Genomic DNA, 18,811 nt, shown 5'->3' on the forward strand with positions numbered 1-18,811 from the left:
GTGACACGTTTGCTGAGTAGCCTGGTCAGAGTATTTTTCAACTTATGTTTGTTTTATATTCATGCAGAATGTCATCATCTCCCATGCAAGTGAGATTTCAAACAACAAAATCCAAACAACCATCAAGATTGAGAGGTACAGTCTATTAACTACAAACTCCTCTTGACATTCATCAGCATAGGATGCAATATCAAGAAACCAATTCAAAAACTACTGTGTAGGCACGGGGAGCTCAACCTGGTGCTCTGTGACAACCCAGAGGGGTGGGATGGGGCGAGGGTGGGGATGGCTCAAGAGGGAGGGGACCTATGTATACTTATGAGTGATTCATGTTGTTGTATGGCAGAAGCCAACACAATATTGTAAAGCAATTATCCCCCAATTAAGAAAAAAAAAAAAACCCAATTCAAATCACATGCAAAGAATAATAGACAAGGCCTTTGAAAAATACTTGGATCATTACAGGGAAATCAGAAGGAAGTTTTACTCACATGCTGTTATGCACCTTAAATCTGCTCTTTCTCCTCTGTACTTATTATAACATTTTATAAGTGACTTCAAGAAGCAACTGAGCTAATAATCTACACTCTACTTTAGCACTGGTTAATAATTGTTATTTGAAAATAATTTTTCCTTATATTTTATTTCCTGGCAGGGCTGTATACAGTGTGACACCCCCTGAGGCTGTAAGTCAATCTGATTTTTCAAAATATTTATCTATGATAGGTGAGAAATTATTTTAAAGCCAGGCACTCAGTAAAACAGGACTCTGCATTAAAAAAAAAAAAAAAAAAGTCATGCAGACTGGATCACAGACATAATGTGGAACAGGACTGCAGGTTCCAAACCTAGGTTCTCTCTGGGAAGCTCTTAAAACCCGGTTCCCCAACCTCATTCAATGACCTCAGTTAATGACCTAAAGGAAGGCTTAGAATCTGTGCTCTTTTAGTGTTGGGTGATTCTGATATACCAGGAAGTCTTGGGGGTCCACAGAAAGGAAAAAAAGATGATGTGGATACTAATTATGCCTTGGCTCACCAGAGCATCTCACTACCCCCATCTTTATGACATTTGATCTTCCACATGCACATAATTATACTTTCATTCAACAAACAGTCAAACATTTAGTGAGCATCACTACATGTCTGACCCTGAAATCTGTAACATGAAACAATGGTGAGGTCCCAGGTTCCAAGAGTGACTCTCTAGTTTAAGTAGAAGGACAAGGACAGATTAAAACCATATATAAATTAAGCCCCATCATTAAGAGTCTAGTAACCACACACTGGCTGAAGGCACACAATAGGCACCCAGAGGCAAACAACCTTATGTCTATGTCCCAGGTGTCAGCCCTGAGACAGGGGCATGTCAGCTGAGAGGTAGACTCTGGGAGTTAGTGTAAACCCAGGCTGCTTCATCTTACCTGTACTGGGCAGCTACGTGTTAGGGCAAGCTCTGTGCAGGGGAAGGATCACAGAAGGCGTGAACCCTGACCGCATGTAACTACCCACCAGACAGGGAACAGACACTGGTGCAACAGCTATCAACTGACCATGAAAAAGACAATGGGCAGAAAGCATGAACTGGTAGGCAGACTGTGGGTTCACTGAGAAAACGATGCCTGAACTCAGCCCTGAAGAAGGAGCAGGAGTTTACCAGAGAGCAAAGGTGTGTACCAGGTAGAGGAAATAGGATGTGCAAAGGGTAGGCAGCGTGGAATCACAGGCCTGTTACAGTGAATGCAAAAGGAAGGTAAACAGAGCACCAGATCTAGGAGGGACCCGGAATGGATCCAAAGAGTACAGTCCATCCTCCCAAAATGCTGAAACTGCATCTGGCCTAAGGGCACACAGCTGCATCTTGGTGCCGACAACAATGTCTGGGACATGACAGGAGCCCAATAAACACTGGCCAAGGAGCCATCCAAGGCATCAAAAACCTACGTGAAGGGCCTTTGAGAATCCCCAAAGAATTAGAGGCCTGAGGGACAGATTGAGATCCACCTCCCCACATAGCCTTGTCAAGTACCAGAAGAAAAAAAAAAGCCCACATGTCCAGAGGAACCCAAGACCACTTTCCACCATGTGAGGACTAGCTAGGAGGCGAGCAGAGGTACTAACAAAAACACTCCACCTAACTTTTTCAGCAGGATGAAGGAAGAGATGTGTTACCTGGAGTTCTGAAGAGATTTCTACCTGCTGTTATCGGTATGTGGAACTAGTAACGTGAACACCATAAAAGTTAGTGTCGCTGAAAGGTAGAGACGGGGCAGCACACTGCAGCCTGTGCTGCAGCAGCAAGCAGACTGTCGTCTGGCCACTGTGGGGCTGAAGGGCACGTTTCTGTTATCAGATACGGACCGCAGCACCTTGAGATGGTAAAACATGAAAACCAAATCAAAACGCCTCTTCTCCCGGTCCAAATGAAATCCAGCCCACCAGGTGTCTTCAGAACAGCATTATGCCACTTAGAGGAAAGAAACATGGACCACGTCACCTAGTCACATAGAGAATAGAGTTTGAGAAATTTAGGAGTATGAGTTCATAACCCTGATAATCATCAGGAGAGAGGACACAAGATGCCATCTATACTTATTAATGATGAACTCTAGAGGGATTGATGTATTGCAAATGAAATCAAAAGAGCAAGGCTTAATTCTTCTGGTTTCTTAAAAGAAAGAGGGCAGACATGCCAGCATATCTCTTGGTATCAATTATACCCATCAGATTTCCAGTTAGCTCTAGGGTCCTTGAGAACTCACCCTCACACACACAGAAGACTAGGAGAAACTGTGTCTTAACTCAGATCCCTCTGTTGAAGGGGCGGGGGAGATTTCTCCTAGAGCCATACTCTGCCCAGAGACATTCTCCAGTTGACTGTGGCTAAAACAACCCAGTCTAGCCATTGTCTCTTTCAACTCAGATCATAAGATGTGCCTTCTTTTTTTCAGGAAACATAAATCAATGGAATATTCCACTAGGAGTAATCCCAAATTCTCTAAACGGTGCCAAGCTTCAAGTGCTTAACTCGGTAAGAGAAAGAAACATAAACATTTTCCTTTCACATTAAAGTCCACTCTGCGCTTCAGTCTTCAGAGTAATGAATAAGGCCAGTGGGCCCTGGCATCAAAGTCTGTCTGGGCTGTCTCACCAGCTCCATCCCTGGTCTTTCCTAAGCAGATTCACTGACTACTGTCCCTTTAGTTACCATGTAAGTTCTAACCCTGAGAGTGGAAACACGTGCATGCATGCCCAGACATGTCCACCTCTTTGTGACCCCATGGACTGTAGCCCACCAAGCTCCTCCGTCCATGGGATTTTCCAGGCAAGAATACTGGAATGTGTTGCCATTTCCTCCTCCAACTGATCTTTCCAAGCCAGGGACGGAACCCATGTCTTCTGCATTGGCAGGCAGATTCTTTACCACTGGGCCACCAGGGAAGCCCTGCATCCCCACTACATACACCTGATTCATCCACACTGTCACCTTGTGACTGTGAAGCCTCTAGTTCTTTACCACCCTGACTCAGATTTCCCCTTCTTCCCATCTATCTAACCTCACACTTAAGAGAAACCTGAAAAAAGAACTTGCTTTCTGAAAAACAGTTAAAAGGATGGAACTTTTATGTAAATTTGCCACCAGGAAAACAGTGAAAGAGGGATGGAACTAGAGAAGATATACAAGAGAGTAAAGAAGTTTAGAATCTCCATCACCCTTACAATATTCCATTCTTGATAAACATGTTTAATGAGTATGCCATCTGACTGGGAAAACATTAATTTCTTTCATGTTGGCTCAAATTTCAGAAGTCTTACATTCCAATTTTTACTTAATCCCCCAAAGTCCATGAATCTGTGACCAAATCAATTACTAGAGTGCAGAGGCTGGTAAAATCAGCACTTGCCTCAATGTTAGCTTTCTACCTCCCACTCTTATGCTCCGTAACTATGAGGGGCCTGGACATATCACTTAGCCTCCCCCATTCCACCCTAGTTAAGGGACTGGATGAGATGAATGTCAATTGTGTTTCAGCTGCAAGTGACAGGAAGCTCAACCAAAACTGGTTCAAGCAACAACAAAGAATTATTGGTCCTGAACATCCAGGGATGGTGCTAACTTCAGTAGTGGCCCAAATGTGACCCCAGAATTCATCTCTTGACTCTTAAATCCTTTGGGGTGGGCTCTATTTTGGCTCTGCATTGGGGGTCTCCCACTACCAGGAACTTCACCCTGTTTCTGGAATAACAAATGACAGTCATCCAGAAGTAACATCTGGGGCTCCCATTGGCCTGAACTGTTCCACATCCCCATCCTTAACGCCAGTGCTGTGGTCAGGGGGATGGAGTACACTGGCTGGCTCAGCCTGTGCCTGCACCAGCTTACGTAATTAGCAGTATAACTGGCTGTCTTTTGTCTCCCCACAGACTGATTTTCAAGCCGCAAACTAAACCCAGCACCGGAAGCCAGGGAATGTTTCGGAATGAAAGCAAAGACACTCTGTAATCCCTCTCTATGAAACACTGTGGACAAGACATCCTTTTAACTAAGGAATTAAGTACAGTTAGTGTTCTCAACATGTCCAACTATGCTTTGGAATTTCACCAACAATACCCTGAATTAACAAGTGTAAGAAAGGCAGGAATCCAGGGATAGGAGGGACTTTTCTAATTATCTCACCAATAAATAACCTGTTTTCATGCAGAATAAAAAAAAAGTGATATGTCTTTAATTCTTACAAATAGGAATTCCATTGTGTGTTTATGACTAGTAAAAGCACTTCTTACTGGGGACATAAAATTAGTAATATGAGTGATGAGGCCACAAAACTCAGGATTACTTTATTGAGTGCTCTAGGGAACAATCCTGACAATGATTAAGACTTCTTCCCATAGCTCAGGCCTCCCCTCCCAAATGCCAAACTTTCTCTTCTGTTCATTGGCCCAACATGAAAATCACACAGGGGCTAGGATCCAACTTCCCCATCATCACATGTTAAAAACTGAAGGGCACAGTCCAAATGCTAAAAGCTGGATGGAACAGAGCAGATAAGTGTCCGATAATACCATAAACAGGGCAGCAAAGGATCTAGATCCCAGCTCAGGGACTACAGGCCAGGCCAAGTGGCTGTGAGAGGAAAGCCAATCAACGTTAGGTCAGTAAATGCAAAGGAACCCAGAAAAATATACAACACGGATAATGAGAAACACAACTATGAACTCTATACCAGGCAGAGACTCTCTGCCCTATGCCAGTGTCTCGCACAACTATGTGCTCCGGAACCAAAACAGCTCAGGTTGTAGACACAAAAGATCAGAAAGGGAAGCAAGGCCAGAGACTAGGCGTGCCTTACAGCAAGGGACAGGATCGCACAAGACAAAGACCCAATCACACTCTTAATGGGTATGGTGTTCCATTCTGGAGCGATGGTTTGGAACTAGATAGAGGTTGTAATTGAACAATTTAATTTTATGTTATGTGAATTCCACTTCCATTTAAAAAACAAAAAACGGGACTTCCCTTGTGATCCAGTGGTTAAGACTTCACCTCCCAATGCAGCAGGTGAGGGTTTGATCCCTGGTCAGAGAGCTAAGCTCCCACATGCCTCACAGCCAAAAAACCAAAACATAAAACAGAAGCAATATTGTAACTAATTCAATACAGACTTTTTTAAAAGGTACGCACAAAAAAATTTTAATAAATAAAAAACAAGAAACCTTCCAAATCACACTAGCAACGAGTATATCTAGTACCCAAATGTTGATTTCTACACCATTCTTTATCAAAGGAACCTAACCAGTCCCCTTGGAGAAATGGCTAATTCTAGGACTAGAAAAGAAATAGAAAAGATGACCCAGAACAGCTCAGATGCAAGGACGAAGGCACTCATACAAAAGTGGAAGTGTGTCAAAGGGATAGAGAGCCAAGAAAAAGAGCTTCCAGAGCTGAAAGAATTTGGCCAATGAAATATATAAAGGAGTACTGGATTATCAATCCTGAATATTCATTAGAAGGGGTGCTGAAGCTGAAGCTCTGATACTTTGGCCACCTGATGTGAAGAGCCAACTCACTGGAAAAGACCCTGATGCTAGTAAAGACTGAAGGCAAAAGGAGAAGGGGGAAGCGGAGGATGAGATGGTTAGAGAGCATCACCAACTCAATGGACATGAATCTGAGCAAACTCTGGGAGACGGTGGAGGACAGAGGAGCCTGACATGCTGCAGTCCATGGGGTCGCAGAGAGTCAGACATGACTTAGTGACTCAACAACTGGACTATAACCCATAAAGTAAAATAAATACCTAGCAGCCTATACTAACATAAATGATTCAGTAAATATACAGGTGAGAACAGGCAAATCTCCTGTGCAGAAGCCAAAATGATTTACACAGCTACTGCACCCTTGAGGAGGTAGGGCATAACTTCCATTCAGTAAGCTTCAGCTGCACATGGTGACTTTTCTCCAAAGAGCACAGTATGGAAAGGAGAAAAAAAGAGCAATTGTACAATGAAAAAACCTAACAAACACTACCTGAAGCCAAGTGATCAAGGTTAGTATAAACAGTGATAAATCATATTAATAGTATGTACCCTTATGATGGAATGAGAATGGTATTTTCCCTTCGTGGTCTTCCTTCCCAAAACACGTAATTCCAATCTAAACATGAGAAAAACATAACAAATCCCAACAGAGGGACACTGCAAAATATCTGACCAGTTCTCCTCAAAACTATCAATGTCATCAAAATTACAAGTCTGAGTCAAGAGGAGCCTAAAGAGACATGACTATAATGTGGCCTCCCAGATGGAATTCTGGAAAAATAGAGATTAGGGAAAAACTGAAGCTATCTGAATAAAGTATGGTTTTCAGTAATTAATGCATCACTATTGATTTATTAATTGTAACAAATGAACCATAATAAAATATTAGAATAGGGAAAACTGGGTACAGTGTCTAGAGAAACTCTCTGCACCATTTTTGCAATAATTCTGTAAAACTATTTTAAAATTTAAAATTTAAAAACATGAAACAAAACATTAACAAAAACTAAGAAAAACAAAAGGGCACAAGAGTCAACCTGAAAGAGCTCCCAATGCCCAGACTGGGATCAATTTGAGCAAAATTAAATAAATATCAGAGTATAAACCATAGTATAAACACCCATGAGTCCATTCTGACAAAAATGATCAAATAAATACATAAATAGGGGGAAAGAGGCATTTTTCCTATAGAATTCCAAATAATACATGTAAAGAACCCCCCGCTTTGGAGTTTGGGCTTAATCCCCACCAACTAGTAGGTGATAAAAGATTAACTTCAACAATGATGTTTATATCATGTACACTCTGGTATGATTTGATAATAAAGGTACTAAGCATAATAGCAGAAAAATCCAAACTGAGAATTTGTGACTAGTACTCTTCAGAAGCATCAGTCACGAAAAACAAGGGAAGACTGAGTAACTTTCATAAATCACAAGAGACCGAGGAGACATGACAACTAAATGCAATGTGGTACCTTGGACTGGATACTGGAATAGAAAGGTACATTTATCAGAGGAAAAGCTGGTGAAATCTGAATGAAGTTTTGCCTTTGGTGAATAGCAAAGTGCCAATATCAATTTCCTAGCTCTGACAAATGAACCTATGCTGTGTGATGACTTAGGAGAATGCTCTATGAACTCACTTTGCAACTTCTCTGAAAGTCAAAAAATATTTAAAAATTTAATAAATTAAAAACCATCCAATGCCTCCCCACTGTATTTAAATAAAACCCATCAGGCCTCAAAGGTTCTGGACAATGCACCTAAAGTCAACCTTTTCCATCTCATCCCATATTAGACCAGTCTCTACCTCCCTGACAATATTTCATCTACACTAAGCTCCCAGTTTTTTTCAACTCTCCCAACTCATCACCAAACTCTTTCTCTTGCCATGAGATCTGTGGCAGACTATAATCCAAAGACGGCAGTAAGACCTGCCATCCCACATACTCTTCAGGAACCCAGCCACTTCCCATTAAGAGGAGGAACCTTATTTTCCTTTATTTAAATCTGAGTGCAAATGTGAGTTCCTGAAAATCAATAGTAACTCCTTTTTCTTTACCCTGTACGATTCAGAAGTGAGTTAAGTAAAACAAGAATTACAAATCTATGTTAAGGAGTACACAGTGCATTAAGATGTATTTTAGAACAATAACAACAAAAAGGGATGGAATGGTACCCTTCAATGTTTTTGAATCCTATTCGAAACTAAATTAATATCAATTGGGCTGTTAATAAATTAAGATATTATAACTCTCAAAGCAACCATTAAGGGCTTCCCAGGTGACATAGTGATAAAGAATTCGCCTGCCAATGCAGGAGATGCAAGAGATGCAGGTTCAATCCTTGGGTAAGTAAGATACCCTGGAGCAGGAAATAGCAACCCACTCCAGTATTCTTACCGCAAAACTGCACGGACAAAGGAGCCTGGTGGGCTACAGTCCATGGGGTCGCAAAGAGTTGGACATGACTAAGTAACACTTTCACTTCTCACTTTCACCTACTATACATTAGGCAGCATTCTTTTTTTAATGATTATTTGTTTATTTATTATTTATTTTGGCTACACTGGGTCTTAGTTGTGGCACGTGAGACTTCTTAGTTACAGCATGCACACAAGACCTAGTTCCCCAACCAGAGATCAAATCCAGGCCCTCTGCATTGTGACTACAGAGTCTTACCCACTGGACCAGAGAAGTCCCAAATGCTGGCCTTTTCTGATCCAGGAAAACAGTAAAAGGCAGGAAGCTGACCAATTACAGACACCTGTTGTATCATTTGAATTATTTACCACATGTATGATTTACTTTTTCATAAAAAGTAAAATTTCCAAAAGTTTTTCATGTCTTCTGAATAAAGAACTGAGGTGAAGAGCCGTAACAAATATTTCTTGAATAGAAGATGGATTTTTTTTTTTTTAATATTTACTTTTATTTGGCTGCAACAAGTCTTAGTTGCAGCATGCAGGATCTTCAACTTTCATCGTGGCATGTGGGATCTAGTTCCCTGACCAGGGATCGAACCTAGACCCCTTGCAATGGGAACTCAGAGTCTTAGCCACTGGACCACCAAGGAAGTCCCAGAAGATGGATTAACCCCCTCAAGCCATGCCAACTGGTATGGAAGAGGTTCCTAGCCTGGGATTCTCAAAGGTTTCTATGCAGGTCAGTGGGAAGGGGTAAAAGGAGATCATAGCCATATACACAATAAAAGCCTCGGCATATCCTAATATACACAGTGTGTTTTAGAAGCAAAATTTTTCAATGATCACTCTTCATCTGTTAAGATTTTACTGTGTTCCACAGACAGTGCTAAGTTCCTCACAAGTACAATCTCACTGAACTCCAGATGAGATAAGCATTGTATTATTATCCCATGTCACATGAGAAAATCAAGGCACAGATAAATAATAAAATAACTACTCAAGTTCACACAACTCTGAAAAAATGGAGTGGGAACTTAGACCAGAGTCCTTCTGACTCCAAATATTCTATACCACCATCTTTTGGATTTTTTCACATGATCCCCACAGAATGACATAATCTTGGCAGATTAAGGAGCCAAGAGTGACTCCTCAGAGCCTACTAGAAGGTAATGATGTTTTCTAAAATCCAAATGCTGTCAGTCAAAGTGAAAGTGAAGTCGTGTCCAACTCTTTGCGACTCCGTGGACTGTAGCCTACCAGACTCCTCCATCCATGGGATTCTCCAGGCAAGAATACTGGAGTGGGTTGCCATTTCCTTCTCCAGGAGATCTTCCCGACTCAGGGATCAAACCCAGGTCTCCCACATTGCAGGCAGACGCTTTAACCTCTGAGCCACCAGGGAAGCCCCTGAAGGCAAAGAATAATCTGACAAGCTTGGGAAAAAAAAAGGTGGGGGGTCCATGAGGGAATTTCTCAGGTAAAATAAAGTGAGGAGATAGGCAGCTGAGTCAATGTTATCAAATCAAAATGTTAGAAAGATCTAGAGCAGTTTTTCCTAAGCAAATGGTTCTTTCCACCTTCCCTAACCCTTTAGTCTCCAATTCCTAGGGTACATGAGAGAGAACCAGAGAAGTATTACAATCCACAACAGAAACTGGGCTGGGAAATTCGGGAAAATCTCAGAGACACTCACCAAGGCAAAAATGAAGTAAAAGTAGATAAGAATGAACTACTTTAGGTAAATTTAATGACTGTAAAAGCTGTTCACAAAGCAGCAAAGAAATGCATTTTCCATTTCATAGAAAGTTGCTTCACCACTTGAGGCTTGGCTCCAAAGCTTCATCTTCCATTAGTGACCAGTCATATTTCTCTTGCTGCCAGAAAGAACTGACGCCAACCACTAAGGTCAGCAATATGCTGTGGAGTCCTTTAGAGTGGTCTTGCAGAGAACATGTCCTTTAAGTGTCTGAGAACTGGCTGAGGTGATCTGAAAGAAAACCAATCAGAAGAAGGCAAGGTAACTGGGACTGAACTACAGGGACTTAATGTGAATGGTCCAAAGGAGAGGCCACCAAATGGAATCTAATGGGAGATGACAGGCCAGCATCTCGAGGATGCACGGTTTCCTCTACACCCTCAGAGACACCTGATACAATACTGATGTATATAATTTAAGAAGTCTAAAACAGGTCAGTCCCAGACAGCCACTACTCCCTTTTCTCTTGAGAGATGGTCTTCCACAGAGGCAACCACAAGGTTTATGTACGAGCTGCCTAACACAGACATGTGTGCTTGGTAAGTCACTTCAGTCGTGTCTGACTCTGCGACCCTATGGACTGCCAGGGTCCTCTGTCCATGGGATTCTCCAGGTAAGAATACTGGGAGTGGGTTGTCATGTCCTCCTCCAGGGGATCTTCCAGACCCAGGGATCAAACCCGAGTCTCTTGCATCTCCTGCACTGGCAGGCGGGTTCTTTACCACTAGTGCCACCTGGGAAGCCTATCACAGACGCTGCCCTCCCAACCCCAAAGGCAGCTGTGATCCAGGCTGTACCAGTCAAACACATTCCTAAGATATTTATTGTGCCAAGATGCATTACTACGAACAAAGCTAGTGTATGTGATGGAATTCCAGTTAAAAAGTGCTGCACTCAGTATGTCGGCAAATTTGGAAAACCCAGTAATGGCCACAGAACTGGAAAAGGTCAGTTTTCACTCCAATCCCAAAGACGTGCAATGCCAAAGAATGTTCAAACTACTGTACAATTGCACTCATTTCACATGCTAGCAAGGTAATGCTCAAAATCTTTCAAACTAGGCTTCAGCAGTATATGAACCATGAACTTCCAGATGCTCAAGCTGGATTTAGAAAAGGCAGAGGAAATAAAAAAAAAAAAAAAAAAGAAAAGGCAGAGGAACCAGAGATCAAATTGCCAACGTCCGCTGGATCACTGAAGAAGCAAGGGAATTCCAGAAAAACATCTATTTCTGCTTTACTGAGTATGCCAAAGCCTTTATGACTGTGTGGATCACAATAAACTGTGGAAAATTCTGAAAGAGATGGGAATACCAGACCACCTGACCTGCCTCTTAAGAAATCTGTATGCAGGTCAGGAAGCAACAGTTAGAACTGGACATGGAACAACAGACTGGTTCCAAATAGGAAAAGGAGTACATCAAGGCTGTATATTGTCACCCTGCTTATTTAACTTATATGCAGAGTACATCATAAGAAACGCTGGGCTGGAGAGAGCACAAGCTGGAATCAAGATTGCCAGGAGAAATATCAATAACCTCAGATATGCAGATGACACCACCCTTATGGCAGAAAGCAAAGAAGAACTAAAGAGCCTCTTGATGAAAGTGAAAGAGGAAAGTGAAAAAGTTGGCTTAACGCTCAACATTCAGAAAACAAAGATCATGGCTTCTGGTCCCATCACTTCATGGCAAACAGATGAAGAAACAGTGGAAACAATGGCAGACTTTTATTTTCGGGGGCTCCAAAATCACTGCAGATGGTGACTGCAGCCATGAAATTAAAAGACACTTACTCCTTGGGAGAAAAGTTACGACCCACATAGACAGCATATTAAAAAGCAGAGACATTCCTTTGCCAACAAAGGTCCATCTAGTCAAGGCTATGGTTTTTCCAGTGGTCATGTATGGATGTGAGAGTTGGACTATAAAGAAAGCTGAGCGCCAAAGAATTGATGCTTTTGAACTGTGGTGTTGGAGAAGACTCTTGAGAGTCTTGGACTTCAAGGAGATCCAACTAGTCCATCCTAAAGGAAATCAGTCCTGAATATTCATTGGAAGGACTGATGTTGAAGCTGAAACTCCAATACTCTGGCCACCTGATGCAAAGAACTGACTCATTTGAAAAGACCCTGATACTGGGAAAGATTGAAGGCGGGAGGAAAAGGGGAAGAGAGGATGAGATGGCTGGATGCCGTCACTGACTCAATGGACATGAGTTTGAGTAAACTCCGGGAGCTGGTGATGGACAGGAAGGCCTCACGTGCTACAATCCATGGGGTTGCAAAGAGTCGGACACAACTGAGTGACTGGACTGAACTGAACTGATGAAGATAAAATGGGCTAATGTAAACAGTGACAAGAGCAAAGCACAGAGAAGTTGCTTTCAGCACTAGTGAGCTTTTCAAGGAGGTGACATTTGAGAGAACTTGTAAGGTTTCAGAGAAGGCAGCCAGGCAAAAATCAAGACCCTCCTAAGTGACGCAGCATTTTCAAAGTCCCTAACACTAGAACAAAGTCTGAGAGGCAAAAAAAGAGGCCACTAAGACTAGAGGAAAGAGAATAAAAAGAGGTCAGAGGACATGAGGTTGGAAAGGTAACTGGGAAAGACCATAAAAGGCCTTGGACACCCTGCGGCTCCAATGAGAAACCACTGGAGGGCTTAGGCAAATGAGTGAGTGATCTGATTTAGAAGATCAAACTGACTGCTATGGGGCAGGAAGACTAGAGGAGGGCAAGAATGAAAGCAGGAATACGAAGCCTCTGAAGTACTCAGGTACTGTTGGTGGGAATGCAAAACGGTAAAATCATTTTGGCTCTTTCTATTATATTTACCCAGTTTCCCAGCAATTTCAAACCATATACCCCATAGAAATGCACTGTAACACATACACAGCAGCTCTATTCGTAATAGCTCCAAACTGGAAACAACCAAAATGGCCATCAAAAGTACAATATATATATTGTGATATATTCATATAATATGGATAAATATTATCATAGATGAACTGTACAACATCCATGTTATCAAAAATCTACACTGTATGATTCAATTTTATATCAAAAACAAAAAAAACTGAACTATGGTATTACAAATTAGGATGGCGGGAAGAAGAGTATGGTAGGAACATGAGGGGGGTTTTGGAGGTTCTGAAAATACTGTTTTTTGATTCAAGAGGCAGTCACACAGGTAGGGTCACTTTGTGATGATTCATCAAGTAGTAAGTACACTTTTGAGCAATTTTCTACATTTATGATATGCTTCAATAAAATAATTCACTTTCAAAATACAGAAACAGAAAACCTGTGAAAAGGCTGCACTAATCTAAGCTAACCAAGATGACAGCTTAGAGAAAGAAAGAGATCCAAGATACATTCCACAGGTGGAGCTGAAACAGATGAACTACTGATGGGGAGTACAAGAAAATAAATATCTAGGATGATGCCTATATTTTTGGTTTTAGCAACTGAGTGGTGCTATTTGCTAAGATGGACGAGACTTCAAAAGAAGAAAATTTCAGGAAAGTGGGAAGAATTCATTCTATTTTGGCCACATTAAGTTTAGGACTCAAGAGAGAAAGAAGAAAAATGCAAATCTGGAGAGGATGTGAAGGGATGGAAGCAAAAAGCACAAGCAGCAGTGTGACAGAAGATGCAGACACTTCCTACACAGCCCACGTGAGCAGACAGCAGGGACAGGCGGAGATGCGTGTGAGTGGGTGCAAACAACGATGAGACAGTGAGATGTCACGCGACCGCATCTATTTTCTCTACACAAGATGAGACAAAGACATCAGCTAAGACTAGGATTTAAAGACATGAGTGAAGATTTAGGGAGAATGAAGAGGGGAAAAGCCAATTTATTGGGAAAATACTGTAAAATTACGATTTCAGGGCCATGCTGAGCGTTCAATTTGAAGTTTATGGCATAAATGTGAACTGAGTACAGTTGGTTTCTGTGAAGAGACTGTTTCTTGTCCCCCAATAGTTCTCTTCCTCCTCAGTAACAGAATTCCCAATTTTTAACTGGGCACGTGGTCATTCGGAATGAAGACTGTACTTCTCAACTTCTTTGCAGCCTTTGTGTGAAACTTCTGCAAAGTGTCTTGAAAGGAATAAGACATGCCCTTCACCTCTCTTCCTGCTTCCTACAAGCTAGGATATGGACATGGTTGCTGCAACAGCCATCCTGAATCATAAGATGACCTTGAGAATGGAGGCCACACAGAGAAGAGCAAAAGACAGAAGCAGTCAAGACCCTTGGTGATCATGGAGCCATCACAGTCACCAGCCCTGGACCTTCCATATATCTAGATTTTTATGAGAAAGAGAACTTCTGCTTATTTAAGCCAGTGTCTTCTGAGTTTTCAGTCACCACCATCGGACCTAACCTATGTCATACAGATTAACTGGGTGCTCTTCCCCAACAATATTTAGCTGTTTTCACGCAGATACAAAGTAAGCAGATAATCATTTTCACCAAGGTTGGAGTCTAGACAAATAAGCACCACAGAAGAAAGGACAAGAAGAAAACGGAATTTATGAGGAAATGGTTCTAGTACAGCCCAGACACTCTAAGTGGAGAAAGATGAGAACAGCAGATACGAGCGATAGAAACAGCCAACAGACCCCTGGTTTCACAGTTTCTCCTTTATTTTGCTCCCTCCACTAAATCTTACTTGTCAGGTTTATTATGTCACTTTGGAACAACAAGAGTCCCAAGTATCACCTTTCTGTCTTTCTTGACAAATGGAATTTTTCCATTTTACAGAAGACCCTTGGTGATCATGGAGCCACCACAGTCACCAGCCCTGGACCTTCCATATATCTAGATTTTTATGAGAAAGAGAACTTCTGCTTATTTAAGCCAGTGTATTCTGAGTTTTTAGTCACCACCATTGGACCTAACCTATGTCATTATAGCCCATTGTAACCTATAACGCATTATAACCCTATGTCATTATAACCCAACCCACTAACCTCATCCCTTTTATCTATAGTAGAAAGGGAATAGGAAGAGGTATGAAAAAGCAACTGAAAATCAAAGAAGCAAAAATTCAGAAAACGAAGAAGAAAACAAGACAGTGTCAAAAAGAAAGAAAGAACAAGTGGAAAAGCCTGAGAGACTGTTTCCACATCAATCAGGTTGCTACCTGGTAGGAATTCCTCCTCTGAGGAAACCTCTAGGCAATGCTGAAAGTAAGACAATCCCCTGTCCAAACAAGGCCAGAAAGGAATGACACCACAGAAGTCCCCCGCCTGCAAAATCACTGTTTTTGTCCGATGGACAGAACAGAAAAGTTCTGAGTGCTGGTAAAATTTCCAGGCGAATCTACAGAAGTTACACACCAAGGAAATGAGACTCCTTCTACTGCATACCATGAACCATGGCTCCTATGATTCAAGAGGAAGGTGAAGTAACAAGGACGGAAGGGTGGAGGGTGAGGCACCAAGGAACAGCGCAGAGGAGATAACTCTGAACAACATCAGCAGAAGAATCACCCTCTCACCACCTCTCCCTTTTGCAGATGCTTCAGAGATCAGTGTTGGAAAAGGACTTATGCTCCTGCCCATCTCATCAGCACATGTCCTGCCAGCCTCTGGCACTGGGCAAAGTGGAAACGAGGGGAAGAAGGGAAGATGGCAGTGGCAGACCTGTGGTGGTATGAGAAGGAAAAGAAGAGAGAAGAAACTCAGGAAGGGGGAATATCTTCAGTGAAATGAGAGGAAAAAAGGAAAAAATCCCACAGCCATTCAACTAGACCTATAGTCCAGGGAAGGAATGCAGAAAACTTGTAAGTTAGGAACATCTGGGGCATCAGAGACCTCGAAGGGAATGCTTATCTCTGCCAGAGAGAACTATCAACTCACATAAGAACTTACTCTTCCTGGCCTCTCTCCAGCAGAAAACTACTGTTATTCCAACCTCACTAAATTCCCAGGAATAATCCTTTCAGGGCAGGAGAGAAGAGAATAAAAACAGAAGGCCTAGTTAGGAGTAGTTTAAAATTTAATTCAAGTACCCTTACATTGGTGGGGTTAAGAAGAGATTTTTATCTTACTAAAGAATTTCTCCAGGAAAAAAACTTCATTCCCTCAAATTATCCAATCCAACTCCCATTTCACAGCGCCAAATCAAAAGCACAAAAATAACTCCTTACCTTCACCAGCACATAGTCCCCAGGCTGAGCTCGGACCCTGAGCCCAGAGTCGGTGACATCCTCCACCTCTACATCAGGAAATATCACCTTAAGGTTTCCATCATTCCGGCCACACAGGTCAGTAGCAGAGCGTTTACTGGGCTGCAAAAGAATAGATGAGAAGTTACGAATTTGTCAGTCATCAGTTCTTGGTCTGTCTCAGATCCCCAAGGGTCTGAGCCATAGACCACTTTTTAACCAAGGAATCACCTAAGACTAAGTGCTTCACTGCTGCTTTACCCACAAGGTCAGTAAATGGCACATGACAGAAACTCAATAAAGTTTTGCTGACAATATGTCAATATAATAAATGTCTCAATCATTGAGTCTTTGATTTACCGAATTACCTCTCACAGGACTGAACCTCCAACAGGCTTGATGCCAATGGCATATGGGTGATATATTTGGTAAAATGACTCTCACTTCAGAGTCTCATAGCAATCACCCGGGAGTGTTCTCGGGTTGTCTGGCCTAGGTTACGTGTCTCAGTGAATAGGAGACTGGAAGGCAGAGCCTCCATTGTAACATGTAAACGACTGGGCCAGGAGAATAATAAAATCAGTATGCAGTATGCAGTTCTGAGTATTAATTCCCAGAACATACACAAGCCTTTCTCTTCCAGTCATGAGGAAGTGACAAGAACGAAATTCATCCTCAGGCCTTAAATAACCAGGAAATCGGACAAAATATATGAAAAACCTATTTTCTGATATCGGACAACAGATTGTGCAAAACTATGATCCCCAAGAGAAGAAAACAAATGGAGAGAATCACCCCTGCATTCTACCAGAGGACACGTGCCAGACCAGAGAACACAAAGCTGGGAAGGAGACCTCAAGGCAGAACATGGTGGTTCCCTCTGAACTGAGGAAAAATGGATCAAAGTCCAGGGAACCTGCGATAGCTAGAAACTGTAGAGCAAGTTCTAGAAAAGAGGGGTGAAAATCCATGAAGTCACACAAAGAACTGATTCGCTGAGAACTGTTCAGCTCCCAGATCTCACTGGGCTGGGAATCATTTGATCTAGCAACAAATAGTCCTCACTGATTCCTTGGGACACGCAGCAGCGATTCCAGAATCTACAGCCCCACCTAGCACTAAGGCCAAACTTTTCCTAGAATAAAAAAACTTCTCTAGCAAAGATTAAAAATAAACCTTAAAAGGAACCATGAGTAATGAGACTGCTTATTAAAACAAAGCCCAACACAAATCCCAGACATTCAAAAATAATGTCCAACAATACAATGTCCAACATCCAATCAAAAATCACTAGATATGCCCAGAAGCAGAAAAATGTGACTCATAATCAAGAAAAAAACCAATGAAGCAGACCTAGAAATGATGGCAATGATGGGATTATCACAAAGATATTAAACCAGCTATTTTAATTAAGTTCAAATACTAAGTTTCAAAAGAAAACAAGATCACAGGAGAGAAATACTAGAAGATGTTTTAAAAAAAACCAAATGTAACTTATACAGATGAAATATACAACATCTGAATGTTTTAATTCAATACATAATAGCAAATGAGACACTGTCAAAGAATAACAAAACTGAAGACAGAATAATAGAAACTGAATTATTCAAAGTAAAGCACAGATATTAAAAAAAAAAAGACAGGAAAAAAAAAAACTGAACAGCCTCAGTGACCTACAACACAGTATCAGGTGGTTGCACATATGGGTGATTAGAAGAGAGAACAAAGGGGAGGGGGTGGCAGAAAGCAGGAGGGGTACAGAAAAATATCTGAAGAGTAATAAATGAAAATTTGCCAAATCTGATGAAAAGTATAAAACCACAAATTATGTAGCCTCAATATATCCCAAACAAAACCATGCCAAAACACATTAAATTTCTAAGAAGTGATAAAATGACAACACAACATGTGATACTGAACTGAATCATTTTCTTATAAATGACAGTTCTTAGGTAAGTGGAGAAACTTAAGTGGGGTCTAAGGACTGGATGGTAATAATCTCACAAGCTTAATTTTCTGACGCTGATGGTTGTACTATAGTTATTCAGAAGAATGCTCCTGTTCGCACAAATAAACACGTTAATGTTTGGGGAATTGGGGCATCAGAGCAACTTATTCTCAAATGCTTCAAAGAAAAAAGTTCTTTGTACTATACTGCTACTTTTCTGCAAGGTTTGTGATGGCTTTACAATAAATTTTTTAAAAGAGACAGCATTCATGTTCCATGATTTGAACCAACCAACCACGAACATTTATAAGACAAACAGGGAAACTGGAACATTGACTAGATATATGAAAATAATAAGAAACTACTGCTGGGACTTCCCTGGTGGTCCGGTAGCTAAGACTCTGCACTTCCAATGCAGGGGGTCCACCTTCGATCCCTGGTCAGGGAACTAGATCCCACACGTTG

The 18,811-nt window shown here is 41.6% G+C and overlaps 1 protein-coding gene across 7 annotated transcripts in view; it reads right to left on the reverse strand.

The window, feature by feature from the left end:
* CDK5RAP1 (CDK5 regulatory subunit associated protein 1) overlaps positions 1–18,811 on the reverse strand; it is an 85,796-nt gene that overhangs the window by 40,197 nt on the left and 26,788 nt on the right. For 5 of the 7 annotated variants that reach the window (XR_006336879.1, XM_043882778.1, XM_043882776.1 and 2 more), the window contains one exon: positions 16,381–16,521. Coding sequence is in view for 6 of the 7 variants with exons in the window: in XM_043882778.1 (XP_043738713.1) it covers positions 16,381–16,521 (141 nt within the window). In the remaining variant the exon portion in view is untranslated. Of the gene's footprint in view, positions 1–10,195; positions 10,453–16,380; positions 16,522–18,811 lie in introns of those variants that run through there. The other 2 variants (XM_043882780.1, XM_043882781.1) reach the window with 1 other exon arrangement.

The sequence above is a fragment of the Cervus elaphus genome, chromosome 23 (genome assembly GCF_910594005.1).
Source record: "Cervus elaphus chromosome 23, mCerEla1.1, whole genome shotgun sequence".
Classification (NCBI taxonomy): Eukaryota; Metazoa; Chordata; class Mammalia; order Artiodactyla; family Cervidae; genus Cervus; species Cervus elaphus.